The 24,562-nt window shown below is 29.6% G+C and overlaps 1 protein-coding gene and 1 long non-coding RNA gene across 4 annotated transcripts; both read right to left on the bottom strand.

The window, feature by feature from the left end:
* Nucleotides 1-2,363: 2,363 nt before the first annotated feature.
* On the bottom strand, nt 2,364-14,187 carry LOC145182491 (uncharacterized). 3 transcript variants are annotated; one of them, XM_080057637.2, is made up of 14 exons: nt 12,027-14,065; nt 11,727-11,888; nt 10,084-10,399; nt 8,726-9,899; nt 7,962-8,583; nt 7,285-7,360; nt 7,135-7,181; nt 6,861-6,947; nt 6,660-6,763; nt 6,384-6,548; nt 3,611-3,721; nt 3,351-3,502; nt 2,920-3,111; nt 2,364-2,767 (listed from the first exon to the last, which is right to left on the bottom strand). In XM_080057637.2, the coding sequence occupies exons 1-14, from the start codon at nt 13,108-13,110 to the stop codon at nt 2,635-2,637; spliced, it is 4,425 nt and encodes a 1,474-aa protein (XP_079913763.2). In that variant the 5' UTR covers nt 13,111-14,065; the 3' UTR covers nt 2,364-2,634. The 3 variants fall into 3 exon arrangements, with proteins under 3 accessions (XP_079913763.2, XP_089940259.1, XP_089940260.1); XM_090084133.1 differs by having other exon boundaries at nt 2,436-2,767; nt 14,029-14,187; XM_090084134.1 differs by having other exon boundaries at nt 2,436-2,767; nt 13,971-14,065.
* A 1,778-nt stretch (nt 14,188-15,965) lies between these two features.
* On the bottom strand, nt 15,966-18,180 carry LOC149889968 (uncharacterized). The gene is made up of 2 exons (XR_016451862.1): nt 17,074-18,180; nt 15,966-16,063 (listed from the first exon to the last, which is right to left on the bottom strand). It is a non-coding gene; the product is annotated as an uncharacterized LOC149889968 (long non-coding RNA).
* Nucleotides 18,181-24,562: the final 6,382 nt, after the last annotated feature.

Raw genomic sequence — 24,562 nt, 5'->3', positions numbered from 1 at the left:
ATCGATGTATGTGTAATAAATTTTTTAAACATACAAAATCCTATAAAACTAAAAAAATAGTTTTTCCAGGAAACAAAAACGTTTGAAACAATTGTAAAACAGATTTATCTTAAAAACCTTCATTAGATTTACTATTTGCTAATAAATTAAAAAATGATATTAAAAAATAATAAATGTGGAATATATTCTGGTTTTATTCTCACTTGTATGACTCTTCTTTTAACTGTTTTTTAGTATGAATACAAAACAGTATGAAAATAAAAACATTTCAAAACAGAGGGAACTTGTATTTTAATACCGTTAAATTGTAGAAGTTGTTCAATTTGAATGTGGGTTTTAATTAAAGAAGACGTTGTAGTTTTACAATTAGTCAGCTGTGTTTCATTAAACGCTAGAAATATTTTTTGTAGGAAATTTTAATAAAATTAAAGCTCAAAGATGACAGAATGGAACGTAGTATATATATAGTAGTGTTTTCGAACAAAAATACCATTGATGATTATAATGCTGAAACTACGCATATGTTTATGTAAAAAGCATAAAACCTCAAAAGAGGCTTTAAACCGATTAGTTTATAAATGTAAACCAAAGGAACTCGTGAAACTGAGCATTAAGGTGGACGACCGAAGAAAAGAATTCATTTGATGATGCCAGAGATCAAATTCGCATGTATGAACTCGATATTTCAGAAAACACTAAACGGCGACCTTTGGATGATGCTAGATTGTATAGTTATTATGCAGCAAAAAAACAATTTATACCGACAAATAACCGAAAAGAACGTTCGGAGTTCACAGAAATTGTAAGGTAGAACAGAGGAGATGAACGTTGGATAGTAGAATTAGATGTTGGAGAGGAGATGAACGTTGGATAGTAGAATTAGATGTTGGAGAGGAGACGAATGTTAAAAAGTAGAAAAATTGTGAGAAGACCAATTGACAAACAACTAAAATAAGCGTTGGAACCTTGAAATATGGGGTTGGCAAAGGCTTGATGGTTTGGGGGTGCTGTTTTTTCTGGATTGGGATCACTCTATCGCATAGAAGGTAAAATCAACAAATACACATATAATTCTGGAGAATTATGTTACTTTTTGTAAATGAAAATATACCTCTACGATAGACACTCCAACAGAACGATGATCTCAATCACACATCAAAACTCTTTAAATCATGGTTTAATAAAAATAAAATTACTGTAATGCAATGGTCTGCGCAATCTCCTGACCTAAATCCTGTTGAGAATTTTTGGAAACAAGTTGATGATATTGGAAACGACTTGATGTTTGCATGGTAGGTTTAGAACTGCCAAAGAATCAGAAACTTCAAACTGCTTGGTCACAAATAAAAAACTCCATATTGACAAACTTACCGAGTCATTGCCTCATAGGTGTACTAAAGAAGATGATACTTGAGAATAGTTAAGGTTATTGAAAACCATAGCTATGCCATCAGTTACTGATCTGATTGATGATATACTAGTTATATCAACTACTGATCTAATAAAATAATCTTTTGATGATATTACTTTATATATATATATATATATATATATATATATATATATATATATATATATATATATATATATATATATATATATATATATATATATATATATATATATATACACACACATATATGTATATATATAACGAAAATTTTAATTTATATCCGCTCTTTTAGTTTATTTTTTTTAAAAAAAAGTCGGATAATTTTAGAAATTTTCAGAAAACAGCAGATGTAAAGCCAAATCATTATACGAAGTAGAAATGGCTGGCTTTTCTAAAAAAACTTACAGCAAGATGACCTACAAACAGCGAAGTTGCTTCTGAAGAACTTGATTGTTACTATAGTTTAAGACAAAGAATGTTACTGAAGATGCACAACTTTCCACTCACATCTTTAAACCGAATCCTGTCCCTGGAAGGAATGCGGAGCTTAGTTTTACCAAGTTTTTTTTTCTTTGTAGCTTTTGTAAAAGATGTAATCGAAGGTAAGACGAACAAATGATAAGTATTACCACTGGAACATCTGAAGCTTTAGAAAACTCACTTTTAGCAAAAGAAGTTTTGTATCAAAGAATGTAACTTAACGTGAAGCTCACGAGAATATATTTTGTTAATTGATAATTAGTCGTATTCATAAATAAAAACAACGTTCTGCAACTTCGTAAAATTTAAGGAAGTTTAACGTATTTTACAGTGGACTTTTTAGAAGAAACAAATTTTTCATATCGATTCCTGTAATTCTGGAGAAAGACTAGAAGCTGTACATAAATTTACCAGTTTCACGAGGTTTAATGAAATAAATATATAAAAATCCACAGATCAATAGAGAAACCAATTCAGAAAAAAAAGAAAATCAGCAAGTAAAGTGTTCCCTTTACAAATAAGTTATAAGATACAATTCGTATTTTATACGAATATAAACGGATAAGCCATTCATTTCGATATATTTTCATAGGAGTCACCAAAATATACATTATACTATGTCTATTTATATATATAAAAAAGGTTCGGCATTTTACATCCAACTGTCTTTGCTAAAAAGCAAACTTCACACCTAACAAAAAACTCAGCATTTAGTTTGTTAGCAAAAACCGTCGTGGAACTAACAAACGGACTGCCTTTTTTCATCCGTTAGCAAAGACTGTCATAGGGTTTACAGACGGACTATGTTTGACTTGCTTAATAGGTTTATTGTTTTCATCCCTTTTCACGTGAGTCTTCATATGGGCAGATCGGCTTTTGACTTTGCTGAACACTCTAAGTAGCAAAACAAAGAAAATTAGTTGACAGCTTTTAAAGCCAAGCAACTTCAATATATTTCGCGAGCATGAACAGACTCGTATGCATAATACGTCACGAGTTAGATAAAAAAAAAAAAAAAGTATAAACAATTCAAAAACTTTTTATACCTCCCACAAACTTTGCATTGAAACTGTAGTTGTGGACCTTCTCCGCTATTTGTTACTATAACCGAAGTAGGGGTAGTTTTTTTCTTTTTCGGGTTCGAAGGTGACGCAGAGTATTCGTCAAGAACAGCAGGATGAGCAGGATGAACAGACACTTTTGGTTTTGGGCGACGTGCATCTGTGGGCTTCATAAAACTTAAACATTAAACAATTGAAAAGTGTTTACTAATAAATCAACTAAAAATTAAATAAAATAATCGCCAGTTGCAAAATAATGCATATAGATAATAAAATAATGCATATAGATAATAAAATAATGCATATAGATAATAAAATAATGCATATAGATAATAAAATAATGCATATAGAGATAATAAAATAATAAATTCATATAGTTTATTTTTCAAAATCGTACGAAAAATTTTTTTTTATACCTGCCACCATGCACACGTATATGTCCGTTCAAAGCTTGTCGGGAAACAAATCTTGCACGACACTCAGGATAATCACATTCGAAAACTGGCTCGCGCAATGTACTAAGTGGTGCCACTGCAGCTGTTGGTGTTGGTGGAACTTCTTCATCATCCTGATTTAAACATATTCATTCTCAAAAAAAAGCTGATGCATAAGAAAATTTAAAAGAATGTTTCAACTCAGAGAAAAAAAACAACATTGGACAGTTATTCAACATTACTTGATCAGATTCCACTTCAACCATTCGAGTTCTTGCTCGAAAGCTTTCTGGGTGCATTGCTTTCCATAAATAATAAAACTCAACGCATAAGTACACGGATTTAGTAGCAACCTATAAAAAAAAAAAATTCATTAGTATACTGAGGAGCAATCAAATCTTTTTAGCACTACAGTGGTGACCATAAAAATAGCACACCCTATAACGTTTTCTTTTAATTGCATTTGATAGCGTGTTTCTACATATTTAATTTTAATGGTACTTCTTATGATAACTTACAAGTTAGAACTTGCATTATTGTTTAGACGTAAATACAAGAATGTGATAATAAAAACTTGAGTCAAATTTTGTTGTGTGGATATGCTCAATGAAGTAGCACTAAAGTGGAAACTCCCATTTATTATTAAAAGTTGGAGTTTTTCAATAGAATTTTTAAGTGAGAACTGGAACAAGGTATTGTAAATATTATTTACAATGCACACTTGATTTTCTTGTATTTACTGAACATGGGGCGAAACAATTATTGCTATGTAGAAAAAACAAAAGTAATTTTAAATATGTTGTTGAATGGACATAACATTTTGGCATGGACATAAAATGGGTTCAAAACTGTTGCAAACATTGAATACAATACCACTGATGAAAAAATTTGAAAGCCACCACCAAGAAAAAAATCAAACAATATGGATCGCTGAATTCTTAGAATGCCTTAAAAAGATAAAAGGTGAACAGTAAAATTTGAGATTTTTTTAACAGCTTTTATTTTTGAATTTTTTGTGTGAACTGATTAATTTATTGTTTCTATTTTAGAGCCCACTCTCTGTAGCTGCTGCTGGCAAAGTTTTACGAAAATATTTACTATTTTGTAATCTACATCAAAATGAAGCGTGAAAGTTTGATTGATCGTGTGTACAGGTATTGTGATTTGCATTTCAAGGAAAGTAGAAAAGTTGTTGTGGATAATATTTTGAAAGAAAATCACCGAAGAGCGAGCATTTACAGATACATTTCAATGTGGGAAAAAGGCAAATCAAAACTTTGTGTTGTTGGTTCTGGTCGAAAAGCTAAAATAACGACTAAAACCAATATTACCAAGTTGAAAAGCATGATTGATGGTTGTTCTGGCATTTCCACCCGACAAATTGTTCGAAAGCTCAAGTGCAGCCAATCTCACATTGTGTATACAATTTAGCAACACACAAATACTGTTTATCAAAAAAAACAGACCATTCCAGCCCGTACTCCTGAGCAAGTGTCCAAGTTACAAACATGTTGTGGCAGATTGTGTAGAAAATTTTATGGGTGTGATTTCATAATTGATGATGAATCATACTTCACATTTTCTCACTCTGATAAGAACTCAAACGTTGGGTATTGGTCAAGCAATCCAAAAGCAGTTTCTTGTGATGTGAAATACAAGTCCTTGGCAAAGTTTGAAAAGAAAATGCTGATATGGTTAGCAATTTCACCTCGAGGCACCTCAACACCCTATTTTGTTCCTTTGGGCCTTGCTGTCAAACAAAATGTGTATGTGAAAGAGTGCATTATCAAAAGATTGATGCCTTTTATTAAAAAACATCAACCTGAGGGTAATTTTGTGTTTTGGCCTGACTTGGCTTCAGCCCATTATGCTAAATCAGTGACAAGCTACTTGATCTCAAAAAACATCACTTTTGTACAAAAAGCTTTAATCCTCCTGCAGTGCCTGAACTTCGTCCAGCTGAGAACTTTTGGTCAATTTTGAAGGGAATGGTTTATAAGGACAATTGGCAGGCTACTTCATTTGATAAATTAAAACAACGGATCAAGTATTGTTTGAAGAAAGTAGATGTAAATGCTGTACAGAATATGTGTGGAGGGGTGTATCGAAAGCTTGATTTTGTAAGATGAAACGGTGAAACAAATCGACTAAAAAGCAAATAAATGTTTTACGGACTAATAAACCCAAGTTTAGCTACTTTCAATCTGAGAGGAAAGTTTATGCATCCTATGAAGCAAGAAAACAACCTGATGTATACTCTAAAGTGAAGTATGATCGGGGTTATATTAAGGTTTGGGAAGCTATGTCCAAGTATGGTATCGGTCCCCTGGTCAAAATTGTTGGAAATTTGGATCAATACAATTACAAATGTAATGGAGCCATATGCTGACAATAACCTAGCTATTATTTGGATTTTAATGAACAACAACGATCCAAAGTGTACTGTGAGATCTATAAAAACTTGGCTTGAGGAAAATAAAATTAATGTTCTAGAATGGCCACCCTAAAGTCCTGATTTGAATACAAGGGAGGAACTTAAGGTACAACATTGGGTTGGCTTTATGAGATAAATAAATCTCTAATTTTAATTAGCTTTGGGGAGAAATTAAAAAAGTCTAGAATTCCACTACTGTTGAATGATGTCAAGGACTTATTAACAGTATACTATTAAGATGTGCTCCAGTTATAAAGAATAAAGTATATTCAACAAAGTGTTAGTTTTAATGTTTTGATGTAGACTTTTAAACATATTTTTTTGTTAGATGTGCTATTTCTAAAATCAAATTTTTTTTTTTTTATTTAGTAAACTTTTCAATAACTATAGTTATATTTCAGTTGAAAATGTTTTTTTTTACTTATGATTATTATTTAAAAAATGGAAATTGATTAATCAGTATTATTATTTTATTTCCCTAATAAAAAAAGAAATTACATAAACTCTAATGAAGAAAATATTAGGTGTGCTATTTCTGTGATCACTACTGTATATTTTCAAAAAAAGAGTTATAAACTTACATCTGCTTGAATAGCTGTAAAAATTTTCCCCTTGGTTCGATATGCTTGTCGAAAGGTTAAGCGCTCTTTAGCAGTCCACCTAACAGAACCAGAATAGTGATAATCTGCATTTGGATCATCTGCACGAAGTATGTGTCTTCTTGATAGAAGCAATCGTACAGCTTCCTACAATGAAAAAGTTACTGCAAATAAAAAAACCTGACAAAATTGAAGCAAGATAAAAATTGTAAAACTGTAAATAAATTTACAATAAACAACAACAAATAATTAATTTACTTTAACATTGCCTCTTGTTCGTTGCAAAATATGCAGTGCATATTCTTTATTATTGGACCCACCATATAGACCAAGTGAGCATGCCATCTCCAAATAGGATTCCACTAAAAACATTAAAGTTTAACTTAATTTTACTAAAAACTTATTTTAACAAAAGATTATAAAACTTATAAAAGAACTTATAAAAGCCTTCAATCAAACCTTCAGTATCTTTTGAAGCCTCTGCTTTAAGCGGAGACCACATGAGACTGGCGCGATGAATATCCTTTTGAGCTTCAGAACGATCCGCTAAAAAATCATTAGGATTACAAGGTAAGTGATAGTGTGTTATATAGGCTCTGATGAATATTTTCATTTAAAAACAGCTAACAAATTGATTACTTTATTAAAACTAAATTGCTTGATGAATAAGAAAAAATTAACAAAAAAGACTTGAATAATACCTAGCCTAAATTAAAAGGTTTTTTAAACTTACAAATGTTTGGGAGAACTGCTTGAAACTGAGGGCCAATGTTAATTTTTCTGAAAAAATTTAAAATTTGATAAAATCATAAAACAACATTATATATTAAACTTGCAAAGTTAATAGTGACAACCCTCAGCTAAACTTTTAAATATTACATACGGCTCTTGAATCTCTGGTGTTCCTTGTTCTTCTAGTGGTACTTTGGCAATTGGTGGTTCACGCTGATCTATACTTGCTAAATAAAAAAAATATATTTATACTATTTATGTAATTCAAAAGTTAGAAAAATTTATACAAAATTTAACACTATAAGTTTTCTAGTTTATATAATTAACATAATTTACATTCAAAAGTTTCATTCAATTTGAGTTAATTCAAAATGAAAATTATTTGCAGTAGCATTTTATAACATTTTATTTAGATAACAACCTGACATTTACATAACATAGAATTTTGTTTCAAAATTGTTTGTTCAAATATAAATTTGTTGGTCTAGATGTGATGCCTCATAAGTGCTAAATTTACCACTTTTAGTTTGAGGTGTAATATTATTCTCTGCACAATTTTCAACCTCTTTCTGTAAAACTACATATATCTATAATGCATTTAGATTTAAAAAAAAAAATACTTGTAGTGATATCTAGTAACAACATTAGAGACTTTTACTTTAATCCCATTAGAGCTTTACATTTGTAAGGTATTACATACCATATCCCAGGACCCCTTTTAGCTAAACTCATATTTTAATCAAGAAGCAGATAGAAATAGTAATACAAAAACTATAGGAGTAAAAATACCCAGATTGATAATAATAAAGACACTAAGTTTGAACTTACTGCTTCTTCTTGCAGATAAAAGATAGCGAGCAGGTGTTGGTGTGACTATTGATTTGGGTGTGGCATGAGGATTAAAAAAAATACTTTGTGGACTCAGCATAGCAGGAGGAGTATAGACTGCTTTAGCCAAATTCTGGAAAGTACGAGTTGGTGATGGTGGTCCAGAAAAATTTGAGCGGTTGGTTAATACAGAAGGAATAACAATTGGACCAGGACGTGAACGCTTCTTATTTGGAGAAATTGATGTTATTCGATTAGAGGCATCATCTATTTTAACAGTAGGCTCAAATACAGTTTGAATTACTGGACGCTGAGGTGCAAGATTATGATTAACTGTGATATATGGTGTATCCAGATTTCTGGATTGATCATATTGTCCAATTTTATCATTTGACTGTTGTGAAGAAAAACCATGGCGATGATCTTTGTTGCTATCTTTAACTAACTTAAATGGTAAATCAATGTTTTGATCATTCATGTTGTAAGGTGATGAATATTGTGCTGAGCCTTGGCTTGCTTGGTAACTCTCTTTTTTATTTTCTGTCTGTGAATTTAAAGGTTGTTTATGATAAAATGCAGAGTGATAACTACTGTCTTGTACTCCCACATCATTTTTTATAACCTACATTAAAAAAAAGTAAAGTATTACTTTAGGTTTTATAAACTCACTGACAAAAAAAAATTAAGACAGCTGTTCTTTGAAGCTACCTACTGGGAGAAAAGTTACTTATTAACTATTGGTGTCAAATAGATGTTCCACTTACAGATTGCCATTGTGCATTGGTAGGCTGAATGCCATAATAGCTATCTCTTGCAGTCTGATATGCCTGTCTATGATCACTATGTTCTTTTGCAGTAGCTACAGCAATAGCAGTAGGATCTGTTGGTGTGTGAATCTTGTGTCCTAGAGCATAGCCTCCTTGCATAAACAACTGCTCAGGTGTTAAGGCTCCTCGATGACCACTAGCCCACATTTGAAGATATGTACCCACAGCTTGTTCCCCAGGATCATGCTCACTTTTGTTAGGGGTTGATGCATCATTTCTAGGGACAGAAGAGAGATCATCATGAGAATGGTATGCACTATGTGGGGAATAAGGTCTAAACATAGACTTTGTAACATTCATTAAATAAGGCATTGATGTGCTTGGAGACTGAATTTGACGATTTCCTGAATAATGAGGATGCCATACAAAACGTGGATTCAAATGAGGTGAAGCAAAAATAGCTGGAATATTAGGATAATCATTTTTATCTTTTGATAAATTATGATTACTTTCTTGATGAGGCATTACCCATTCTGGTGAAAATATTTTGCTGTGAGAAACATGGGATGAGCCTGGTTGATGCTCATAACTTCTCTGCTCATATTGCTCACTAATTCTAACATAATCTTTGTTTCTTGAGAAACTGGACTCAGTAACAGTTGTTACACCAGTAGAAGTAGTATACAGACTTGATGTTGTACAAGGATTTGATTGAGAAAAACTACTAACTATTGTTTCATGATTTGGTAATTCTTTTAAACCAAGTCTAGATTTCTTTCGCATCTCAAACTCTTTTAATAAATCAGGATCAAGACTCATACTGTGGTCTTCTACACTACTGCTACGTCTTGTTCGAATTATTCGTTTTGGTTCTGGGGGTGCAGTTGGTGCACTAGATGGTCGAACAGGTTCATTTGAGTGAGAAGGCTTTTCAGGCTCTGCTTTTAAATATGGTCTATGAATTATTTCACTTGATCTGGATACAGTTGGAAAAGCTGGATATAAAGTTGAATTTTCAGCTGAATAACCTGGTGTTGCTCCACCAATTGGACTACCATGATTGTTTTCAAGATGTCTCTTTAAGGATCGCATATCACAATAACTTTTCCTGCATTCTGGAAAGTGACACTCATATGGTTTTTTATCTCGATGAGTTATCATATGACCATTTCTAAAAAAAACACAACTACAACTAAATGTGTATTTAATAAATTGTATAAAATTATAAAATTATTTTAAAACAACTTAAAGCATGTTGTGAAAACAAAAGTTAAGAAAATTCAGTCATGTTAAATTATTTTATGAACACAATAAAAATAGTATCACTACTTTTTTTTAAAAAAATAAAAACATACAAATGATCTTGACGCTTGAAGCCTCGAGAGCATATATGGCAAACATATTTGCGCTCATCACTGTGTATGAGTTTGTGTTTGGCTAATGCACTTGAACTGCTAAAATGTTTTTGACATTGTGAGCAAGTATTTTCTGTTTTTAACTTAGCACGATCAGATTGAGGGCTAGGAGTTCGACTACTTTGTCTTTCTGAATTTCCATAAGGGCTATTCTGCATAGGACTTGACGATGATGTGTTACTGTCTTTGTCAGATCCAGGTGTACCATGATTAACATTAACTGAAAGAAACTGTGTTTGTGGTACAAAATTAGACCCTAAATCAGAAAGAAAAATACATAACTATAGAATTTTAAAATAACCTTTCTAGACATTTCTTTCATAAAACATATACAAAAATTGTTACAAGTGTCAATTATTTCTCCATGAACATATAAATCATAGATTTACAAAAAAAAAAAAAAAATTATTGACTTAAATCACAAAAACTGATTGGAGTATGAAAGTAAAAGTAAAAAATAGAAAATTTACTGAAACCTAAGGTAAAAAAGTTGCATAAAAACTTAAATATATAACTTTTATTTTGGTTATTTATTTACTCAGTAAATATATTTTAAGTCAAAGAAAATAAGACATTTAAGGATGATCCAATCTTTTTTTATATATTTATGTACAATAATATTTAAAATTGAAATGCAAAGAAAAAAAATCTTCTCAACGATATTTGTTTCTCTAAAACAAAATTTACTGAAGCATAAACAGCATCAACAAAAATTATCAGTGGATGAGCATAATGGTTAAAGAAGGTGTAAAAACTACTGACAAAAACAAGCAGAAAAACAAGCAGAAAGGTCTCAACAATGATTTGCAAGTGCTCAGCATTGAGCTGCTTAGTTTTAAAACAGTGCATTGATCCTTGCATTTCAGCCTGCTGGAGCTAATAACAAAAGATCATATAGAAAGTAGCTGAAACAGCACAAACTCATGTAACTGTCATAAAGAGATTTCAGATAAATAATATGGCAAAAAATATGTTAATATGTAGCTATGTTAGAATAACTTGAAGCTATCTAACTAAAAAAGAATTTAATAATAGTAATAATAACAATAATAATAATAATAACAATAATAATAATAATAATAACAATAATAATAATAATAATAACAATAATAATAATAATAATAATAATAATAATAATAATAATAATAATAATAATAATAATAATAATAATAATAACAATAATAATAATTTTTAAAGGAATCAGCCATTTAGTTGAAAGTCTGTTTGAAAATTCAAGATTGTTAGTTATTTAATTAGCATGCAGCTAAATCTTTTAAATTATAGCTGTAAGTAAAATTATGAATACATATGACAAAAAAATTATTATTCTGATGGAATTTTTAAAAACTAAAAAAAAAACTAAAAATAAAAGATAAAAATTATCAGTGAAAAAAATTAGATAGTTAACATAATAGTTAATAAGATTTTTTTTCTGTTTTTCAAAACAAAGTTGAGCTGCAGCTATAGGAAATTGTTATTTTTTTTAAAAAAAAAATACTTCAAATGCAATTTGTATTTCACTTTAAATAATTAACTTTTTATCCTTATTAAAAAGTTATACTAATTTAAAATACAATCTTTACCTAGGTGATTTGGTCTTGTAGCATGAACTTGAGCTTTTTTCATATTTTCAGAGTCAACATAATTAACATCAAAACATTTTGAAGATGTTGCTATTGAAATGGCTAATACTTGGTTTGATTTTGAATCAGTACAAAATGGTGGATTTTCTGTTAGCCGTACACCTAAGATTTTGAATTTAAAGTTAAAAATAGATAAAAAGAGCAAAATATAAATGAACGAGTGTTTGCAATAAGAAGCAGAACAATTAAGATAAACTATAAGACTGTGTATGTGCTATTATATATATAACATTATTGTACCCATTGATGTGGAGACCTTAAGCATGGATGAAGAAGACATAGAAACTTTAACCATATTAAAATCTACTGATAAAGGAGATTTATCAGATTTCTGTGTATCTTTAATTACTACATTAGAAGTAAAGGTTTTTAAATTTGATATATCTGGGTTTTGATGATTATTGTTTTGCTCTACTGGTGAGATCAATGGGTTGAAGGTATAGTTGTACATTTCAGGATATTTTCGTAAACTATCTGTATTGGTCTGTTGTTGCAACTGACTATTTTTCATTGAAAATTTTTCACCATTTTTGAGCAAAGAAAGATAACTCATTTGAGCTGCAGCAGTTGCAAAGGCAACCTGCATTTGTTGGGAATCCCCTAACATTGGATTCCTCATATTGTAGTGAAACTGTTTTTGGTGTTGCTGTTGCATATATGATTCTGGAATGCCGTGTGAATCTGCTACAGGTGTCCCAGTTGTAGCTGGTATGTCTTGCTTCAGATTATCACTTGATGAACTCATTCGACGCTCTTGCATATTGCTTGGTGAATGTATATTGTTGTAGTTAAAAGTTGATTTTAAGTGATTATTGTGATTAATAATTCCAGCTGTTTCTGAATACATCTGAAAACCATTTTGAAAACCAGAGACATTCTCTGGACATTTATAACTAAATCCATTGATACTATTTTCTTGACGCTTTTCAAATCCTTGTTGGTATTTACGGGCATTTAATTCATATGACTTTAGTTTGTTTTGTATGTGCCCATCTGGATTATTCAATAGATTATGCTGAGAAAATTGTGAAGAATGATTAAGCTCATGGCTTCTGATATCTATAGGACTTTTTTCTATAAACTGTTTGTTTGGCATGTTAAATATTGAGCTCTGAGCAGGCAATGTATTATTAAAAAATGCAGGAAATAATCCAGGATTGATTAAACCAGGAAACATCCATCCAGAATCAGGACTACCTTTATTATTTATTCCTCTCATTTCTCCAAATATATTCTCATTTATATCTCTATTGCAAAAATTGTTGCCAATTCTATTTTCAAACAAACTCTGAAACATTTCTTTGTTTGGTAATCCACCAGCCATTTCAACAATTATAGTTGCAAGAAATGTTTAACTTAAAAATTTTGATTTAAAAACATATTTATAAACTGACCAGCTCACAAGCTGTATATAATTACATAAAAAAATTAAAATCCAGCTAGCTTTTGCAAAATAATGTTTTCAAATTTAAAACTCCAGCTGCATGTCTTTTAATAAGAACAGCACTTTTCAGTTTTGTCAATGTTTGCTGCAATACTGTCAGGTACCATACATGACTCTCTGATCTTCTAGTCTGAAAATAGACTTGCTGCAGAAAAATATAGCTCAAAGTGAGTCAGATAAAAAGTGAGTAATATACAGCAGAGTAAAATAGAAACAAAATTCCAAAACCATTAAGTATACAATGTTAAGTAACTGGACTGATTCTATAGATATAGTTACCTATAGTGTATTGAAACTGTAACAGAACATTCATATATGTATTCCACAAAATGTGAAGTCAGTTTTTTGAAATTATAAATGCAAAACAAGTAGTTATAACTTTGCAAAAGTGTTTAGGGAAAGAGTTGTTTAAAATTGCCGAGGTTTTTTTTGTTGAATTGCAACGAACACTTTGGTTGCAATTTCAGTTTTTAATAATCTAGTTAAACAGTTTAGAGTGAATATTTTGAGTATCTCAGTTTTTGCAATTACCTTTAGAAATCTCATACATGAAAGAATGTAATAAAAACTGAAGATTTATTACTTTGTTAGGAAAAGCGAATCAAGCTTCAAAATGAAGAATATCTGCAGCACAGAGCTCTTGCTAAAAAAGCTGTTAGTAAATCTTAATCAAAACGTGCATGATGATATAACGCAGAGCAAATAAAAGATATATAATTATTTCAAAAAAGCAAACTTACAATGAGGTATTCTTGCAAATAAAATCTATGAAATTTGCAAAAAAAATTAACTGCTAACCTAATCGATACAAAGCTCCACCAGCGATCGTTTTATTGAGGATTTCTATCGGCATTTGTTTTCATATCAAAATGGGATCTCGAATTTATTTTTCTTAACGGGGGTTGCTTTAAGCATAGGATTTACTGTGCTGCATAAAAATCCGAGTTCAGCAGTTTTAATGAAAACCTAATTATTTTATATATAAAATTTTTGATTTTATTAAAAATTCTTTTAAGAAAGAAAACTCTTAATAAGGCCTATTTAATTCACTCACACGTACAAGTTGTCATCCTCTATAACATTTTACGATATCCTTCGTCAACATATTTTAACTAGACGTTAAATGTATTCAAATAAATAAGAATTTCAGACTTTAATTATATAACTAAGAAGCAAGACTACAATTCCTGATACAGTATGACTCCAACTTTAATATTATCGAGATTTTTAAAATAGAAATGCCGCTTTTCAGTTTTATTTCAACGGTAACCTTTTGTCCTTAATTTTAAAACTGAAAATAAAATAAAAAGAAGAATTAAAATGTACTGTCATGAAACAATAAAAAAAAAAAAAAAAAAAACCTAAGTACGTTAGCATTAGGGAATGTCAAAATGCGCAATGCAGTGGTTAAACAGAACTTTGCGGTAAAATGTAACTTATAAATAATTTCATTCCTCAATAAATACTTCTCAAACGGGAGTCCCAAGAGATAGGTCTACGCATATTTTTTCGAGTGTACTTTTAGTAAGATCCGATTAGCTGCCGTAAAACAGCAATTGACGTAAGGCGCAAAAACACTGTTTTTTAAAAAAATTGATTCTGTTTCAACTTTCTGGCAGTCAACAGAGCTGTAAAACTAAATGCATTCAGTATTTCCGTTAAAAATTCTATTTTTGCCTAAAGCGCTATGAAAGAGATTATTTACAAAAGTTCTTACGTTTCACACCTAACAAGAAGTGTGAGAAATTTTGTCTAATCTCCCGTTGAATTTTCTCAGGTCTTTACCGATATTAAAACCATTTTGTTTGTCATTTTTTAAACGAATACTTTCAATGCTTTGTAACATAATTGTTAACGATGCTCAAACTGCTGTTACTTCTATTTCTGCTGAAGCAGCGTTGTGCTACCTTGTATCTTATATCTAGTATCTTATACCTGAAGATGTTTGTCATTCAACACCATCAAGATTCTTTTTTTATATTTTTATAAACTAAAGCTAACATCACTGTCCTAAAATTCTAAAAAAGATAATTACTCTCGATACAGTTTTTTGAGTATATATGTGTGCGTGTATGTGTTTGTGTGTGTGTGTGTGTGTGTGTGTGTGTGTGTGTGTGTGTGTGTGTGTGTGTGTGTGTGTGTGTGTGTATGTGTGTGTGTGTGTGTGTGTGTGTGTGTGTGTGTGTGTGTGTAACACGATGCTTATTTTTAAGCGCCATACAGAAGCTCTTTTTTGCATTTTGTGTAAGTTTCAGTAACTAGAACGGCAGGTGCTGCAGTAATTGCTGCCAGAATTGCTGTTATTGTGAATAATTGAGTACGAAAATGAAGAGAAAAAAGAATAAAAATTTTAAAAAGTTATAAAAATCTTTTAAACACTTGTTAGTCATAAAGACGCAAACACTTCGTTTTAAAGTAAAAATACTTTTTTTTATGATTCAAAAATTTATGAGTGCACTCAATATCTATTCTTGACTTTTATTTTACTTTCTGGAACATTACTTGCAGCCTTACTTGATACAGAAAGACGTGGGGTACTAATAAAATGGAAGAACTTTTGTGTGTATGTGCTGCGTGATAATTAAAAAAGAATAAACATTTGGCGCAATTTTTATGCGGTTTCTCAAATTAGATATGATCATTAGTATTGCTTAAGTTTACGAAAACTATACATTTAATGAATCTTATTAACATATTCATATACCTAAACGAATTTAAAAAATGAAAACGACTCGGACAGGTATTAATAAAAATAACTCAAGCTACAGAAGGTTTTAATTTATTGAAAAGATGCTTCTTCAAATTTTTGAGTCCACCCACTGCGTCAAACGATCTAAAAAAAGGATGTAAAATTTAAAGATTTTAAGATCTAAATATAACGTTAGCGGATTTGACAATCTACTATTTGAAGAACAGTGATGGATGAATAAACTAACCTAAGACTAATGCATCTAAAATCTTTTCTTTACATATGCTTTAAAAAAAGTAAAACAATTTTATCATCGAAATTTGGGCGTAAAGTACTCTAATAAAATCGTCTTTGAAGAGAAGTGTAAACGATTTTTAACAAGCCAGGACTAATAGTAATAAAAAAAAAAACACTAATAAAAAAAACACTGTAAAACTATAAATTCTATACAGCATATCAAAGAATTCTTATGAATAACGCTTTTCAGAGGAATGAAGTAGAAAACTTTGAACTAATTCAGCCTCCTCTTTTTAATAGGGTTGATAAAAATCTTGCAGATTTTTAGAGGTTCTTGTAGACGGTAAAGGTTTTCTCAGAATTTGTTTTCAAAATGATTTTCTGTTATTTTAATAAAAGTAAAAAACTTTTTTTATATACAGGTTTTTTCATCAATTTATTTCAGTTCATTTTAAGAGGAACCTTAACAAAGTAAGATTATGAGCTCCCTAACAACGTAATATTTTGATCTCCCTAATAAAGTAAGTATTTTGATCTCCTTTAGTTAGAAAAATGGTTAATTTAACTACCACACAAACTTTTTATCAACTTTTTCTCTTTTAAAAATGTCTTTACTTTTCATAAATGTTTAAATTTTTCCTTTAGTAATCTTTTGTTATTTTAACGTGTGATTCGAAAGAATATTTCCATTTATTTTAGTAGATTCATTTAATTAAACTCGAAGGAGAAAAATCAATAAATTAGTGAATTTCTTTAAATCTTGAAAGTAAGTTTTCGTAAAAATTCATTAACATGATAATTTTATTACTTCCGCCCAATAAAATACTTAAGTGAGCCGTTCATTACACAGAAATTCTGACTAATTTGGCAAGTTAGATTATATCCAAAAATGCTAAATTCTAAGAGAATCTGCATACCCCATTTTAAGAGAATACATCCCATATTACAAGAGAATATATGAAATTTTCGGATACGTTGTTTCCATGTCACAAATGGTTGAGTAAGAATATCAGCCAAACATTGAAGAAGTTTTACTGATCAGAAGAAAAAAACGACAAAACTACACTTGCTACTATTTAAGAAAGAATTTAAAGAATAAAAGATTCTTCATGAATATTGCTAATCTACCACCATTCAAATGTTTCGCTAGAAGCTGCAATATTCTACAGTACCGGTTAAGCTTGAATAACTTCTTCAAACATTAATAATTTTATTACTTCCGCAAATCTCGTTTCGTTTCAGTTAACTAGTATATCGCAAAAAGACAATCAGAGAATCAGTTTGAAGAAGTTTATGTAACATTAAAAAAAATCTCATCTTTAGAATAAAATTCACAGCTTTCGGCTACTACGCATCCTCAAAATGTTTGCATTTACAGCCCCTCAAACTTTTATTGGTTAACGAAGGCTATGGGTACATCTAAAAATCAATGTTGGTTCGAAACTATTGAATCGCTGAACAAATGAACTGTATCAAGAGTAAAATTGACCGTTAAAGATCATAAAATAGAAATAAGATTGTGGTAAAGATCAAGGTGTTAAATATCTCCAACGATTTGAAACTCGCAGATATTTGCTACTTTCGATTTCTATATATGTTGGTGTAAGTGTTGCGAACCAGAAAAAACATTTTTAATGCAAACATCGAAAAGCTTTCAATAAAATAGACAGTCAACTGATCAAACACATCAAACAGATGTGTGAAAAACTAAAGTAATATTAGTAAACGAACAAAATATTCCTGATCAACATTTCAGAAGTTTAAAGAAAAAGCACAAATCCTCTGAAGTTACAATTAACACATCTATTGGGTAGAAAACGCTAAATCTCAAATTGAATCAGAAGCAACATACTTCATACTAAATTAAATTTTCATTTTGACAGTTGCTTTGTGGTAAAACCAACTCAAGACATTTAAAGGATCACTTCTAAACGTCTTGCTTATCTCAACAAATTTCTTAAATTTGTCTTATTCATCTCAACAAATTTCTTAAATTTGTTCTGCCACTACAAAAGCAGCTCATATTTACAGAGCTATCGCAAAATGACAAATGCGTTGCCATGGCTGCAATCAATAATTTAAAAAAAAGAAACACTAAAATAAAATTTTTCGGGATTTTGTTGCAGCAATCCTTGGAAAGAAGGACGTAGATGAATCAGCTACTCAGTCAAATTTTTAGCCGTAACCAAATCAGGATGTCATACAGAAAAAAATTAAGACTATAATTGCTGAGGATTTCAACTAAGAGTTTGTCAAATAGCAATTATACACCTGTCTGAAAACGAGAAGAAGTAGCGTAATGAAAAGATTGTACAGATTCAATTATAAATCGTGCTCCGAAAGTCAAAGACACGTTATTATGCCACTTTCAATTTTTTGAACGGGAAAAGTTTACTAAGAATTATTTTGCCGAATCAAATCAAAAATACTTTAAATTGTTTTATTGAAAGTTCCTGATAATGTGTATATGATTATATTAGAACTTTGTAACTTTAATTTGTGTGGAATGTTGCACGTTTCTCTAGTGATATTTAGCAAATGAAATCTCCATCTATATATACAAATATATATATAAAAATTCATAAAATTTTAATTAGATCTAATTATTCTCTTATTTATTGAATCCAAAACAAAATTTATCTAAAATAAACTTTATCTTATCTGTATCAAAACTCATGTTTTAAAATAACTTTACAATTTTAAAACTAAATTCAAAAAATCTTGGGTGTCGTTAGTTTTTTTGCATAAAGTATTTGTAAAGTATGAATAAAGAATCATTATGCAAAATATCTCCGTGTGTTATGCAAGTCAAATACAAAATGAACGACTTACGATTGGTTAAATACAAATAAACGACGTCCGATTGGTTAAATATAAAATAAACGACTTACGATTGGTTGAGACTTAATTGTTAATGTACAGCAAAATAGGCGAGACACTATTACACATTTGACAATATAATTAAGACAGGCAATTATTTTAAAAGAAAATGTTAACTCCATAAATAATGCGAAGTGTGTTTTGCAATAGAGAATCTTTAGAGTTTCAATAGGCATTTTTTACTTTAATAGCTGATCAGTTAATGTTGTTAAATTTTTCAACTTAACTCAGCAAATGCCAGGAGATATAAATGACGTGGTCTATTTTTGTAGCCTATAATCTATATTTTTTTTCTTTAACTTTTTATTGAAATTGTTAAATTGTGAAAGATAAAATTTTGTTTTCTTTCGTTAATTGGCTCGTAAAAATATTGAATTCCATAAAAAAAATGTTTGTTTTTTTTATCCTTTTTTTTATTTTTTCCCATGTTTGTTTTTTTATACATCGATGGATTAAAAAATAAAAGTATCTATATTTATTTGAATTGACTGCAACAAACTAAAAACCTTTTTTTTTTAATTTTAGTTTCAGCGAATGATGGCAGTTTTATTCAAGAGAATTTGTTAATTATTTTAAATGCGAAAAGCGCAAAAATTAGATTAAAACGAAATAAAAGTTTTCTTATAAAAGTGTGAGACAGTGTAAAAATACTTTTTTTTTTTTTTAAATAAAACTACAGAGTACACATATTAAAAGATATTAATCCCAGATTCAAGATTGTCATTCAAAGTTTGCATTCTCTATGATTCCAGACAGCATGGTTGAATTATTAAATATTTTGCTTCCGTACTTCGTCTATTCGTGTTCATATTTACCAACAAATCATTGGATAAATATTGAAAGAAACGTTGTAAATGGGTGATTAGTTAGAAAAATTGAGCTTAGTGCCTGTTTAGTCTGTTTTGACAGCTTTATGATCTCATCAACTTAATGTGTTTCGAAGAGTGTCTCAAAGTCACGTACATTCTTTTATTTAGGGTTCTTGATTGTTCACTTTAAAAGTTTGATTGTTATATTTCTTTTTAAATAAGGCGCTTGAAAATAGTTTAAAGGTTTCAAAAGAAAAAAAAGGTTTTTTTTTTCAATAGCAGATAATGCGATTTATTAACCTTGATGTTTAAAACAATTGTCGAAGTGACTCACAAAATAATTTTTGAAATGTTTTTCAAACTTGTGATTTTGATGAAATATATTAAAGTTTGGATTACATCTTTTAGCACATAATTTTATCTTTTAGAAAACATTTTTTTTTTTTTTTTTGAAGAAAAATTATTGGTAAAATTAATTTGTTTTGGTCTTTTTTTTTGGAACTTCTGTCCATAGCAACACTAATTAACGAAAATATTGACTGTAATTCGCCATAAAGCAAACTCTTTTCAAATGTAATGTTAAAATATCTCGGTAAAATACCATACTCAGTATGGTCATATTCGGACAGTATAGTCATCATTCGGATAGTATAAGTGAACCAAATCATTAGTTTTATACGTTTTGGTTCAGTTTTTTAAAAAAATCTTCAATATTTTAATTACTTAAATTAGATTATAAATTTTAAACTACCTTTGGCTTACCTACTTTGATCGTCAAGATTATAAAGATATGTATTTTAACAGGGAACCATTCATTATATAATGTATTTCTTAGGTCATTTAGGAGTGTTTTATTATGTTAAAATGTTAGAAGCCAAGTAATAAGTTAAAAGTTGAATAGATGTTGGTTTTTCCTCCACACTTTCAGGAAAAAAATAGCAAGCTGGCTTAGTTTAAAAACTCAACCTTGAGATAATTTTCTTACAACTAAATGATCATTTTTTACAATGAACATAAGATAAATTTTACAACAAAGATGTATATCAATAACAACTTATCTTAAGCAAAACAAAAACTTGACTGGAATTTATGAGATATTTGAAAGAAACCCATGTAAAGATCTTACCAATCATGTTGAAACAATTGCATTTGCAATTGACAATTCTGGTGTAAACTAAATTGATCGACCAAATTTACCGGTTTTCTTTAAATTGGTCATTAAATAGTTTCGTTAAATGGTTTATCGGTATTTTACAGTTAACACCATATAAAAATGCTGCTATTTTAATAATTTTTTAACATCTTCAATAGTGATCTTCTGGGACTTTAACAAATGCCTATATTTCTTTAAGTCTCTATTTCATTTTTCGAATTTCATGACTGGTTTATTTCAAAAACTCGTTAGTTGCAAATAGTCTATTTTAAATCTTGCATTATAAAATGGATTGCTTTTAATACAAGATTATAATACAAGATTGGCAATATTCTCAGGAAAAAAATAATGTATGGCATGTTAAACTAATCTCGTAATTCTTTTATTGGCTTTTTTCAATCATGCTTTGATAGTTAACTTTTATTATAGTAATTATTCATCATCGTTATTCATTTATTAAATTATCGTTTAAGAAATGACGCAATAAAGTTATGTATGATTGAACACACCAAACTTGTTTATATTCTTATTACATCAGCAATTAACGATCTGTTACGGACATTTTTCATTGTATTTTTAACACGGAAACATGTTCCCACACTTTGTTGCGATAGGTTACTTTTCTTTTCTTTTTTATATTTGTTTTGTTAATAGAGAAGGCTTTAAAATAAATTTACCTCATGTTAACTTGCAGTTACACAAAAATGATGCCAGTTATACTATTACAATTTTGCCTTAAGTTATTAATTAAAACTATTAAGAAAACATTTTAAAATAAAGAAAAACTGTTTAAATAATATTAGAACTTCATTTGATGCTAAATGCTTTAATACTGTTAAATAATCAATACGTAACAAATATCAATATTAAATAAATCTGTTAGAATGTGATTTTCATACAACATCGTGAAAGTTGCACCATTCATATACATTTAGCTTGTTTTACAAAATACCAATTTTTGAAATGTATATGAATGGTGCAACTTTCACGATGAAAGCGATGAATAACGATGCCTTGATCACATGGCCATGCAATTTTTTTAAGATAAAGGACGCTACAACTGTTATGAGGTCTCATTTGAAAGCATCCACCTGTTTCTTAAGCTTACAAAAAAGGAAATAAATGTATCCAAAGTAATTGCTGAAAACTATGATCACTGATTCAGTCAGCAGAAAGATTGTTTACCTTATTATGTAAGTTGTTTCAGAAAGTGCAATAACTTGAAAGTACAATAACTTGGCACCAATATTAGAAAAAATCCTTGAACAGCTATTAGTTGAATTTCATCAAAAAAAACAAGAATCAAGGTGCATTTAACACAACAAAATGGCACACTTAATACATTTAATCTGCAAAGATGGCTTAAGAAATTTGGATTTTATAGTGAAACCTACGACCAATTAGTCCATAGTGATTTATTCACAGATGAAACCCAAAGAGGTTACCAATCATCACAATCATAAATAAATAAAGCAGTGTTAGATAATGATGATGAGGATTATGGCTTTGCTTAGAAGGAGCTTTGTTACACATAAGCACAACTAACAATTGTCTCTGGTCCAAAACCACCAATAGAACAATAAACCATGTTTTTAAAAGAACAATACAAAAAACCATGTTTTTGATTTCTCAACTGAACCATATCTCTTTGACGTCAAAGAAACATTTTAACAAACTTTATTTTTCAAGTTTTTAAAGAGTTGAAAAAAAAAAGTTCAGAGTCAATAAAAATTGTCACATAAGCCTAAACTATTTTTAGATTTGGTCACTTCTGACAAAAACACTTCTGAAACTCTTTGATTATCTTTCAAATACAACAACTACATGAAATAATATTTTTTTAGAAAGGATGTGAATCCTAATACTAGAATACATTTCTGGAAGATTGTCTTGTTTTTTTCCTCATCTATGTTAGCTTAAAAATTTTCCTGTCTCTATCACATACTCTGTTTGGGAGATAAATACCACTGGATTAATGACACATGATTATCACTGAGATCAATTTAAAAAAAGTTATATTATTAAATTATAATTTTATCTTTAAGTTTATACCAAATTACATCGCTGAAGACTTTTATTGCAAAAAGAGAGTTTTAAGTTTCTTTATCAAAAATCACTAACACTTGCAAATAATAACTTCATAAATAAATTGAATTAGAAAGTGTCTTTGTGACGAGTTGCTGACACTTATTTTACAATTAGAATTAGTTTCCAAAACAACTTTTTACAAGAGGTAAGAAAGTTTTTAACTAAAAATAGATTTTTGGCTTTTGATTAAATTTCAACATATGAAACTAGAAGCAATTTCAAACCCCTTAGCTATAATACGTAGTTGGGGAAAGGATGCAGGGGGGAAATTCACTTCAATTAAAAAAAATTGACTTTTTGATCCCTTTTAGAAGTTAAAAATTCCCTAAAAAACCCTTCATTTCGTTTTCCATAAATATTTTTACTCCTTCTTGCAACATAAACCTTTTTAGGTCACTGAGTGCAGTAAAAATTCCAATAAAAAAAAATTCTTTTTTGATATTCTTTTGTTAGATAATAAAATTTGTAATTCTAGAGATCATTGGGGATCATTGGGGATCGTGTATCACATACATCTGGGACTTTTTTTTTGTTTTAACAATCTTTTCCTCTGAAATGTATATAGAAATCAAAAAACGAAGGCAAAATTTAAACGAGTAAGATCAATTTGTACTACATTGTATTATGGTCCGTTTAGTACAAGAGAGTTGATTGATTTCACTAGATTTCTACTTAACCTACTGTTAATCAGTTTTGTATAACGCCTAAATTACTATTTTATATGGGTTACGCTTTATTTAAAGATCTTTTTAAAATACAAAAGTTTTTAGAATAAGTATAAAATGCGGTTTTTAATAATTACAATAATTTGAAACCATAGGAATCCGTAGTAGGGGCAAGACAAAAAAGTCAGAATACGAAAAAAATAACCACAAAAAACCTTTAATTGGAGGTTGTGGAGTAGTTAAAAGGTTTAACAAAACAATAAATAAAAGACATAGTTAATAGTGCTATAAATAGCTCTAAGTTTGCTTTATCTGCAATTTATGGAGTTTCATGAGCCTAAGTCCGAGTCACACAAATTTTCACAATTCCACAGTATCACGTTACTTACTCAAAGCAAATAAACTGTTCGGACTAAATAATCTGTGTTGGTTTGTTCAATACACACATTTAAGTGCATATATTATAGCATAAATATATCTTATAGTGTATTGATCCCTTCCATTTTTATATAGGGTAATAAGTTGCTATATCACCCTGCACTAAACAAGAAGATCTGCACGTTGCCCACTTTTTGGGTATCCGTCCAAGTTCAATAAGTCACAGCTGCCAATATACTGTAATGTTATGAAGAACTTTTTATTGATTTATGGTTAGCTAAAGTCAAAGCATACAAAAGTGAAGTTCGAGTAGTAGGTAAAGAAGCTTCAAACGTTGCTAAACCACGCTCGAACTTCACGTTGCGCAGAAGAAATTTACTAAAATTGTCAAAAGAAGTAAGTTTAAGAATAAGTATACAAGAAAGATTTCCTA

Source organism: Hydra viridissima, unplaced genomic scaffold, assembly GCF_058129835.1.
Source record: "Hydra viridissima isolate aposymbiotic clone 2 unplaced genomic scaffold, HvirCarnegie_v1 scaffold_4, whole genome shotgun sequence".
Lineage (NCBI taxonomy): Eukaryota > Metazoa > Cnidaria > Hydrozoa > Anthoathecata > Hydridae > Hydra > Hydra viridissima.
Note: the sequence above shows the minus strand (reverse complement) of the source record. Positions and strands in the feature narration are given on the sequence as shown.